General features: G+C 34.7%; 1 protein-coding gene across 1 annotated transcript in view; it reads right to left on the bottom strand.

Moving 5' to 3' along the window:
- Positions 1–4,501: 4,501 nt before the first annotated feature.
- LOC128551788 (uncharacterized) overlaps positions 4,502–12,276 on the bottom strand; it is a gene marked incomplete at its 3' end in the record, with an annotated part of 34,927 nt that continues 27,152 nt past the window's right edge. Inside the window, exon 2 of the mRNA XM_053532704.1 lies at positions 4,502–4,858. Within this exon, the coding sequence (XP_053388679.1) occupies positions 4,502–4,858 (357 nt within the window). The remainder of the gene's footprint in view (positions 4,859–12,276) is intronic.

Below are 12,276 nucleotides of genomic sequence, written 5' to 3' on the forward strand. Positions count from 1 at the left end.
ATTCGCTGTGTCAAGAGTTTGGTCTAAATCAGTGTATTGAAGAAACCAATAAATTTCATAGAACACTCTTCTACTATCATTGCTCTTCAACTCCCGTGAACCACCCTGGATGAATATGGACATCAAGCGCAAAATTAGACAGAGGAAACACGCACACCGAAAGGCAAAATCTTCAAACTCAAACGCTCACTTCACAAAATTCCGCGAACTGCGCAATGGTGTTGTAAAAAACAAGGAAGAATATCCAACAGGGAAAGCAACGTTCAAAACACGCAGCCTCCCCAAAGACACACACGAACAACCCTCGCAAACAACACAGAAAATGAAACACCAAAGGACAAAACAAACAAATATAGGAACACAGTGGGGCACCGCCTTGGAACGGTCAGTGGCAAAACCACCATTGGGGAGTTTAAACCGGTTTATGGTGCACCTAACCTCACTCTTACCCTCACCATGTTCCAAAGTTACAAGACAGTGTAAATAAAAATAATCCCCGCCAGGTGAAATCCTAACATATGTAAAGGCAACAGAAGGTATGTTATGTAAAACACAAAGATGCCCTTTTAAATATAATATTAAAATGCAGTCCTTAAGAACCTAATACGCATGTACTCAATGCCTTTGCAGAAGACAGAGTAACAAGGAAAACACCCTTAATGGCCCGACGAAACAGGCCAGTAGACGGAAATCGAAATAGCTCAGTCCTGGTGGGATTTAAGAACTACTAATCATAGTGTCCTCCACCTGATCCGTCAGACACAATCAAAGAGGAAAGCGTCCAACGGTAAAAGGGTTGAACACCAAACATGCGGTGTGTCTCAAAACAGTTGGGTCATAACCTCTTTTCATAAAACGTTTAATTACTTTACTAAATACAAATGGAAAGTTGCCATGACCCAAAATCTTACGAAGCTTGTAAACCACATCCCCATAAAAAGCTGGTTTTGATATACCTTCCCGCAGAAGTGATTTTAAATTGCTATTGTATTTTAAAACCAAATCTGAATTACGATAGTAAAATGTAGAAAAGTATTTACGTAATTTATAATAACGGTAGCCCTGCTGAAGAAGCTTATTTGTAATAAATAAGTTACGTTCATTGAAATCTTCAACATGACTACATGCTCTTGCAAACCGAATTAACTGAGAAATATATAAAGTCTTATACGTCTTCATAAAAGTTTATACTACGAATATCTTGCCTCAAAGATAAAGTCTAGTAATCTTTCGTCTCGTGATTGGTGGCGAATTCTTAGATCTTTCAAATCTCCTTCTGTGCCCTTATCAATACCTCCTCTTCTCGACCCAGTCACGGGCGAGTTAGTTTTTGACGACCAGGAAAAGGCCAACGTTTTGAACGATTTCTTTGCCCAACAATCCTAAACTGATGACTCAAACAATCAGCTACCAGCTATTCCAATCGAAGAGCCTGAACAGATTCTGGACTTTCTTGTAATACATCCCTCTGAAGTTATTGATGCTATTAAGTGTTTAGATGTAGCCAAGGCGTCTGGTCCTGATGGCATTAGCAACCGAGTTCAACTTTAAGCCATAATGTTTCAATATTTGTTTTGCTAGTTAGCATTTATGATAGTAATTTCATATTCCCGTACGCAACTGCATAGGTAAAAAATAGCGACTTTTTAAACCAGACAAAATTACTACTTTTAATTACTACTGCTCAAAATGAAGCTCTGCTAAGTAAGTTTTAGATTATTACTAGATAAATTTTACGTACACATTTTCACAATATTTCAAATTTTGTTCACCATTTTTACTCAATTTCACAGATTAATGAAACAGCTTATTTCAATGATATGTATCTAAGATTGTATATTCAATGCCTGTCATCATTGTATGTAATTCATCTGTAAGGAGAGGAACTATTTAGTTAATTCTACCGTTCCAATCCTTTTGCTGTTGTGAGTATATTTGTCAGTTGTCATGCATAAATGTACATTAGAAAATAAATATGTTTAAACCAAACACTTATATCACATGCCAAATATCAAAGCTCTAGAGAAAAGGATTTTTAAAGTCTGATAGCTGAAAACCTATTTTTAACTAAAAAGACACGTATGTGCAATGAACCATAAGCAATTAGACAACTTTGAAAGAGGGCTTCTCGGAGATCATTGGTTAAGTTTGATCAAAATCAATTCAGTGGTTTTGGAGGAGATATTGTTTAAAGACATTGTTGATGAAAAGTTACCACACCCTCCGGCGGCCATGTTTTTATGACGAATCAGAAAAATTTGAACAGTATTTGTAGAAGGTCGCACAAGCACAATTTTTGTAAAAACATATTAGAGTCGGGCCAGCAGTGAGTTTCACGCAAGAAGATATTTAAAGTTGACTTTATATATATATGTTTTTTTGACGAATCAGTATAATTTGAAAAATCTTGGTAGAGGGTCACACAAGGACCATTTGTGTAAAATCATTCTAAAATCGGGCAAGCAGTTTCACATCTGAAGATTTTTAAAGTTTCCACTATATACATATAGGGAAAAGTGACCACGCCTTCTGGTGGCCATGTTTTTAGACGAATGGGTATAATTTGAACAAACTTGGTAGAGGGTCACACAAGGACTATTTGTGTAAAATTATTTTAAAATCGGGCAAGCAGTTTCACACAAGAAGATTTTTGTTTAAATTTCCATTATATACATATAGGGAAAAAAGACCATGCCCTCTGTTGCCCATGTTTTTTAACGAATCGATATAATTTGAACAATCTTGTTAGAGGGTCACACAAGGACCATTTGTGTAAAATTGTTCTAAAATCGGGCCAGCAGTTTCACACAAGAAGATTTTTAAAATTTCCAATATATACATATAGGGAAAAGGGACCACGCCCTCTGGCGGTCATGTTTTTTGACGAATCAAAATTATTTGAGCAATCATGGTAGAGGGTCACACAAGGACCATTTGTGTAACACTATTTTAAAATCTGGCCAACAATTTCAGATAAGAAGATTTTTTTTTATTTCCACTATATATATTATAGGATAAAGCAACCACGCCCCTGGCGACCTTGGTTTTGACGAATCGGTATAATTTGAACAATATCAATATAGGGTGACACAAGGGACATTTGTGTAAAATTATTTCAAAATCGGACCATCGGTTAAGGAGATGTCGTTTGAAGTGTTTTTTTCTTTTTATAGCTCTTGCGGCCCCTATGTGCAACCAAGCGGAACCGCTTAAATAACTTTGGCAAAGAACCTCCCAAAAACATCATGGCCAAGTTTCATCAAAATCCATTCTATGGTTTTGGAGGAGATATCGTTTAAACACAATTGTTGACAAAGGACGGACGACTTGACAGACGGACGGACGACGACCGAGGGACACAGCATGATCACAATAGCTCACCATGAGCACTTTGTGCTCAGGTGAGCTAATAAATGTTTGTGTGATTCAAAACAATATACGTTCACTTATTGCTCGCGCACATATGCTTCTATTAGTTCTAAGATAACCTGAAGAGGTGAAAGACAGTCACAGGAAACATACAAAATTCGCCATGAATAAAACAACTTATGGTCATACATTAAGTCCTTAAAATTGTTTGTTTTCTGTATCCCGACTTACCCTAATTTTTTGGCTCGACCCTAAATGTTTTATGGCCTTAGAAACTGCTGTCCAATTTTTAACAAAAAGTTGCAAAACTGCACTATTTCTGCTTTAAACATGGTCAGTGATGTACAAAATCAACTTACTGATTCTCTGAAGGCATAACCCCCTTATATGTATTCACTTTTTGAGACAAAATAGTTTCCTAAAAATCCAACTTAATAATAAATAAATAAAAAAATATACTGACTTTTTAAAGCATGTTATCGGAAACAAACAATTATTTTTACGTCTAATTGTACGCCAGCGCGCCACCACTATTGTATAGCTCCACCACTGATGTGATAGCGACACAACTTTCAACAAAATACTGGCACATTTATGCATCAAAATTTAGTTTGAATACAAACGTACAATCGTCCGACATCCCAATTTACATGATATATTAACACAATTGCAGTCAACTTATAGCAGAAGTATTTCATATGGCACTACATTCTTCAATTTTCGAAAAAAACTACATTAGAGATAGCTGCACCGCGGAAACACCAACAGCTCCTTTCCTTATCACGACTTTTTGGTGGTGGTGCTAGGGTTTAATAACCGTGTACTAAGTGCACAAAATGTTTACTACAAGTACATCAAGTACAGCTTACACACAAAAATATGAAGGAACGGATGCGCTAAATAATTTTATTGATAAAAATTGACCAGACCGTCAATTTTCTATCTGTCACTGCCATTTTAATGTATGTCCTTTAAAATTATTGAAACAGAAAACGTAGCGTTTTTGAACTTAATTTTGACTGAAACAGGAAAATTAGTCAAAGCTATTGCTTAATTTTAACATTTAAATAACGACCATCTTTATCTATTTAAATTGTTATGCTATGCTAAAAGAAAAGCAAGTACAACTTACCTTGAACATATACTGACACATTGTTACTTATGATGACTCCTGGAGAGGGTGTGTCAACATCACACTTGTACTTGTCTCCGTCATTCTGTCTTGTTACTTTTTTGATGGTCCATGTATATTGTTTGCTGTTAGGACAAGTATAGTTATACAGACTGGTATCAACATTAATTACTACAGCCCTACAACCTGCTGCTATTATACCGATATTATTAATTGTACTTCCAGATCTTTTGTAAATACTCCATGAAAAGTATGTAACAGTTTCATCCCCACTGTAAGTGCATGTAAGAGTCACAGAATTGTTCTCAGATGCAACAGCTGTTGATGGTGACAATACCACATCAGCCCAAACAAATCCTGAAAAAAAGATCTAAACCAAATTAGAAACGCCTTCCTCCGTCAGAGCCTTACGCTAAATCCAACTTACAGTTTTACAGATGATTACTTATGGAACAAAGTAAATTCATCAAAAGCCTAAGCTAAACTCTGAAAATTTGGTGATATTTAAGGAAAGCTTCCTTTATGTTTAAATAACGTTATGAAAATTTATCTAAACTTAAATAAATGAAAGAAAACATTAGTATCATTACATATTAGCAAACAGCAAATATTAATGTCTAATTCTGACATTGAAGTACAAATATTTCATGTTCAATCTCGTATAACTTCACCTCAACGGCAATGAGTTAGTTTAAGAAATGTGTATGTATAAATTTGATTAGGAATTCTATGTTCTGATTTTTGAATCCCCAACGCTTTTTTTACAAAGACGGTAAAATACTAAACGAAGCCTACAAGTACTTGCTCGAAATCTTAGAATATTTTTATTAATACTTTATGCTAAGTATACCAGTAGTAGAAAACACAGTATATGGTTTACAGTAACGGCCACACAAATTCCAAATGCGTTATCTCAAAAATGTACTATATTGTTTTAGAACCCTTTTTCCGTGTTATATTGCCTTATATACTACTTGTTCCATCCATAAATTTTTATGTTGGTATTAGTTCAGACCCTAATGTTAAAATGGCCAGTGTTGATAAATATTTGAGGAAAATAATGCGAAAACAAATGCCAATATATACTCGGAAATGCATACTGAACAGTTTGTATAAAGTAACTATTATTCCTATTATTTATGGCTGTCAAGATTAGTCGTAATCATTATTGTAGGACAATTTTGTTCATCTGACCTGACGGAACATAGCGCTGATATACACAACTATACTTTATACTGTACCGACAGATACCGTTATATTTCATGAAAATCAAATTAGTTTACTCATATACTCGTATAAGAAGTGTTCATAAATAAAATATCATCATGTGCACGCATTGAAATGCCTTTAATAGTACAATCAATCACAGACGCCTTATTATTATAAGTGCACAGTTTGGTTACTGTTACATCATTAAGTCTTATTGGCGGCTGATTTCTTTGAATGTAGCTTTCCCTGTTGGAGACTCTTCTTGTTTCTTTAGCCATACTGTGTACTAATTCTTTATGATACATATCAACATTTTAATTTTTTAAATGCTCCTGCTTGGTATAAAATGAAATGGAAAGAAAATGAAATGCAATGGTAAAATCTGAAGCGAATCAATAGAGTTATACTTATTTTGATATATTTGGTATAATATCAAATATAATATGTTTTACAATTTACACTAACAGCCGTAATGCCATAATACACGTTACGAAACATTATGCCAGACGAGATGTTTGCAGCACTTTGGCCGCGGGATGTTCGCACCACTTTGGTCACGGGGTGATAGCAGCACTTTGCTTGCGGGTGTTAGCAGCAACTTGTTTTCGGGAGCGCTTTGTTCGAGAGATGTTTGCAGCACTTTGCTAGCATGATGTTTGCAGCACTGTCCGCGGGATTTTCGCAGCACTTTGGTCGTGTGATGTTTGTAGCACCTTGTTTCTGGGATGTTCCCAGTACTTTGGTCAGAGAGATATGATTGTAACAAGTGCTCGCGTCACACAATGTCATTTCCAGAGATTATTTCAATTAAGTATTCAATGATAATGAGTTGCAGTTATCACTTTTATTCTTTTAACAATAATATTTGATTTATTGTTATCTGCATATCAAAATAATCAAAGACGTATTGTGCTTTTGTTCATGTAGTATGTGAATTAATATTATAAATAACAGTTTGCCATCCTTTCACACGGCCTTTCACACGGCTTACACTAAAAATAACATTTCTGAGATTAAGAGAACACGAATACACTCATCCATTCCCCATCAAGGATCTAGATTTCATTTTCCGACGGTCGATCTCTTTGAGATTTAATAACTTTACATATGTTTCAATGACACTGTTCACTGTTCACTGGATCATACAAACCACATATTGACGGTAAATATTTGTTTTTTGACTGATTATTGGCGTAGTAACGTTATCGGTGCACATAAAATGAAATAAACTACCATGTTATAACTGTGCAAAAATACTGCGTTGAAAGTATCATTTTATCAATTAATTTCTTATCAAATATTGATAGAACATAGTGCAAATTTATTTGTTAACTGCAGTTATGTCTTTGGTAATATTTGAAAAGATAAACTACATATAATGTATTAAAATGATAGCATTATTTCTCCACCTTACTAAAGTCAGGATAATACCATTTAACATAACCACTAATCGCTGATTCTTTCCGATGTGTATACGAGAATACGTCAATAAACATCAAGGAATGAGACACCAGAAAAAAGAAAGAAACAATGTATCGAAACCTGTAGAAACCGCGGTTCATCCGCAATTCGCACAGGGTAACAGGGTAACGTGTTCGTTCATTTCGAAAGTAAGCGGGAGACAGTTTTTAAGTCTTGACACCAAGTTTAACTGTATTACTTCCGTTATTGAAATTTGTAATGATGCATAAGCAAGATTCCTGCCAATAGTAATGATATATAACCAGTCACATTGATAGCATGCCATTACTAGCATGCAGTTGGAAATTTATGACACAGACAAACAGACACAGACATTAGCTTTTTTAAAAAGCTTGTCTGTGGTCCGTTTATCATGCTGATGTTCAATGGATGGGTGTCTGCCTTCCAGTGCATTTGCGATTGCTTTCATAGAAAGCAAGGTAAAAAAAGCCTCATAGGATTCGAAAGCTTCGATCATTTCATTTTTATTTTTTTATTTTACAAACGTCTTATCGTAATACCGACGAGCTGGAGATATGATCCTGAAAAACATTTATTTCTCTAAATGCATGGCATTTATTTATTAAATAGTATTTTACAAGTTATTTTGAATGGATTAAGCGGCTTCTTGTTTTCTACCAGATGGACCAATAGTACTTTAGAGTTATTGTGGTATTAACATGAAAACAAAGACATTATATAGCAGGTTTAATTTTGTTGTGTCATGTGTTTTTAAAAATATTCTTCTGACAGCGTAGAACTTTCTTAAGGCTTTAAAAAGGAATAAATACTTTCGAATGTAAGTAAGAAGATTTGTTTTGTTTTAACGTTGCACCGACACAATTATAAGTCCTATGGCAATTTTCCAGCTTTTCATGCTGAATATGGAGCAAACACTATTGCAGGCAATAGCGGGCGGGCACCTGGGTATATTTAAAGACATTCCGTTAACTAGAAGTCTTCCTCAAATAAAAGAATTTTCCGCCCCGAATGAGGTTTTGAACCCAGAGCGATGGGAGACAAGTGATTTGGTATCTGTGACCATAACCACTTGGCCACGGTGGCCCCCGGTAAGTACCTGCGTGTAGATTTGCTTGTTTATTTACTTAGTTTAATCTTTCGCTTTAGCAATTAGTCAATTTGCATATACCTATTCTTCCAGTTTGTTAGTTAATATTATATTTTATTGTACTATAATTATTTCATTTATATGCTAACGTTAAAATTGATGCCAAATTCTAAATTGCAGTACATTTGGATGTTATCTTAGCAGAGATTGTGTGTATAAAACGGTAAAACTTGTCCCCCTTCCTTTTAATAAAAAATAACGAGTGATGTATTTCTCAAAATAGCAGATTTTGTTTTTCTTCCCTTATCTCCATTCATCACCGATTACACTCAATAAATGCATGGTAAGTATAGTTCAGTAATTAGGAACAAACAAAATATATTATGCCAGAATACTTAATTTGAAGTTATGAAATTTATCGCCTTATGCATACTACCAAACCTTATACGTTTTTGTAACCCAGAGCATATGTTGCAAGGCTGCAATATATTAATGGACGTTATGGTCCTAAAGGACCAGAAATAAAAACAACACCGAGTCCGTAAAACAATATGATAGAAGATTCGTAAAACAATATGATAGAAGAGTATGAGTTTGACTGAGCATAATTAAAAGTTGCTTTCCGGATGGTGCCTTACTATATAAAAAGTGTGCCAAGCATTATGTACATGTAATTTCCCGTATACTTCGCTTGCTTTATGATCACTCAATGTTTGCTGTAAGGCCTGACCTAGTTTGGAGACACGGTCGGCAGACTCTTTGAGAGATCTACCATATCGGCGGTTTCTTTGCGTCGGCACCGGCTATTCTTAGCTAAAAACAATGTCCAGATCGGTAGAGGAGGCGAAAAAATCGTGATGTCATCCATGATAATAAGTAGAACACGGAACATAAGAATGTCTATTGTTTACTTTTTAATTATCAGCGATTTTGCTCGCAAACGCGATGAAATTAGTTGATAGAGCACTGACAAGGAACATGAGCCCGACATTTTCGACAGTCATTAACGAGTTTTTGCTTTGGTATCATACATATCAAGCGAACTATTTGCGTTTATTTTTCAATATTCTTCCAAGCAATAAGAACAAATAGGCCAAAATGAAAAGTATTTATTCAAAACCCTTTACTTTCGGTTTTGTACGGGCACCAGCGGTCTCTTTGATACACTGGCAGGTTCTCTGCATTACACACAGGCAGGCTCTATGCTAATGACTATTTGGACACCTGTTTGCTCATCGTACTAAGGACATATGGACAAGGAAGACTGTTGTCATTACATTCACTAAACAAAAATGTAAATAAACACATACTTAAATGCTCTTTAAACTTCCAAAATACATAGTTATATCTAGCTACTTTAGAAACAACTAACTTGCCCTGAAAAAACTTGTAGATTTTCGTTATTTTTCAGCTAGGAGGTACAGATATATTAAACGTTTTTAAATAACTAGAACGTTCTTCGAACAGAAAGTACGTAGATTAAGTTTAGAAACAGTTCAAAATGGTCATATTACAACTTGGTCCCTATTCCTTTGACTCGCATCACAGGAAATTTGAGAGGAGAAACAACTTATCAAAATAGCTTTCCTTGGTGTAAATCGGCTGTTCATAGCAATAAACAAACAGATATCTAGTAGATTTTGTGAAACGTAGTGTGTATGTAAAGGTTTGAACATCCGAAATTTAATTCTGCCCTGTGACTTTTCCGACATCTTCAGGATTCCTGGCTAAATAAAACAATTTACATCTAAATAGAAAACTTATCACTTCAACGTAAATCTTTTAAGTATCTTAAATTATGGGTCGAGAGTAAACTCATTTTCAGATTTTTTTTTTTTTTGCGTTTTGAAATAAGGCGTTTAGGTTGACAGTTATAAAAAATCAGATGCACACAACAAAATAATTAAGCTATAATGTGTCCAAGTAGTCATTAGCTGAAAGCCTGTCTGTGCATCAAAACTGGAGTGCAGAGTGTCCGCCGGTGCCCCGACAAAACCGAAAAGACTGTGGAAAAGATCGGGCTAGTGTTCCATGTCAGTACCCCATCAACTAATGTCATCGAAATTTAGAGCAAAATCGTTGATAATTAAAAAGTAAACACTACAATACATAGTAAAGAAATTCTAATATTCCGTGTTCTACTTGTTTTTGAGGACCACACCTATTATCATGTATGGCTCCTGGATTTTTCGCCGGCCTGGACTGGACTCTGTTTTTAGCAAAGAATAGCCGGTGCCGACGCAAAGAAATTGCCGATATAACAGACTTCGCAAAGAGTCCGCCGATATGGATATGCAGCGTGTAGGTTGTTTATTTTCTATGATGCTCCGGAATTAGTCCAAGAAAAAGGGCACTTTTCTGTACCTTTTCAGCTAAAGCAATATTTTATTTCATTTGACAGCAAAAAATATGCATATTTAGGAAATCTATTTCTAAATTGCCAAAGAGCGTGGAATCACAAAATGGCCGCCATAATTTTTCAAATTTCCTTTTATTTAAAACAGAAAGCCATTCAATATTGAAATTAATTAATTTTATCATGAGATTGATTTAATCGCATAGAAAACATCATTTTCTAAATATCTTTGCCCTTTAATTTCTACTTTATGAGATAGTTGTAGAAATTGTAGAAATAATGCCTTAAAATGGACATAAGTAGTGTAATTTTTACGATTTTCCACAGTTACACAATCTGTCAATATTTGTCCATTCAAAAGCGTTCATGAAAAAGAATGTTGCGGTAACTTATATATATATTTTTTGCATACCTTTACTCGAATATAATGCGTAGTTTCTTGCCATATATCTCATATTAAGCAGAAATAATATGTTTGTTTACGCATAACCAACATGTCGAAAATTTGTTTAGCTCACATAATGACCCTCACATTAGACATTTACGGATTAAGTCTACGTGGACTATGGACACCTAAGGCGATAGGTTTTTCAAGGGGACCGTCTCAACATAGTTTAATTATATTATGCGCGATATGAAAGAGTTTATAACGGCAATAGGGTTTGAGTTATTATATCATCACTATGCGGTAGGTGATATAAATTTGGATGTGCCTGTTTTTAGCTCGACTTTTCGAAGAAAAAGTAGAGCTATTGCACTCGCTCCGGCGTCGGCGTCTACACCAGGAAAAATAATCCCCATAACTCTGATTGAATTTTGATAGAATTATGCCCCTTTTAACTTAGAGTTTTTGGTTAAAGTTTGTGATAAAGTCAAATATCTCTGTTACTATCAAAGCTATTGACTTGAAACTTAAAATAGTTATTTACTATTGAAGTCTACACAAGGAAAAACAATCCCCATAACTCTGATTTGAATTTTTACAAAATTATGCCCCTTTTTAATTAAGAATTTTCTGTTAATTTTTTTGATCAAGTCAAATATCTTTGTTACTATCAAAGCTATTGACTTGAATCTTAAAATACTAATTTACTATTTAAGTCTACACGCGTAGAAATAATCCCCATAACTCTGATTTGAATTTTGTTAGAATTATGTCCCTTTTAACTTAGAATTTTTGGTTAAAGTTTTTGATAAAGGCAAATATCTCTGTTACTATCGAAGCTATTGACTTGAAACTTAAAATAGTTATTTACCATCAAAGGCTTCACCAGGAGAATCTATCCGCAAAACTCTGATTGATTTTGATAGAATTATGCCCCATTTTAACTTAGAATTTTTGGTTAAAGTTTTTGATAAAGTCAAATATCTCTGTTACTATCAAAGCTATTGACTTGAAACTTAAAATAGTTATTTACTGTCGAAATCTACACCGAGAAAAGCAATCCCCATAACTCTGATTTGGATTTTGACAGAATTATGCCCCTTTTTAATTAAATGTACTAAATTGAACAAATATGTATGTCATTACAGAATAACTGTAGAACATTCAATCGCAGAATTGAAGTGTTACAAGAGCGTAAGCTCTGTATGGAGGCACTCACGACAGCGACTTTCAAGAACCGTACATGTCTGTGCATCCCTTGTGTGTAGAAGAAAACATATCGGATTGATTGTATA

The sequence above is a fragment of the Mercenaria mercenaria genome, unplaced genomic scaffold (genome assembly GCF_021730395.1).
Source record: "Mercenaria mercenaria strain notata unplaced genomic scaffold, MADL_Memer_1 contig_1700, whole genome shotgun sequence".
Taxonomy (NCBI): Eukaryota; Metazoa; Mollusca; class Bivalvia; order Venerida; family Veneridae; genus Mercenaria; species Mercenaria mercenaria.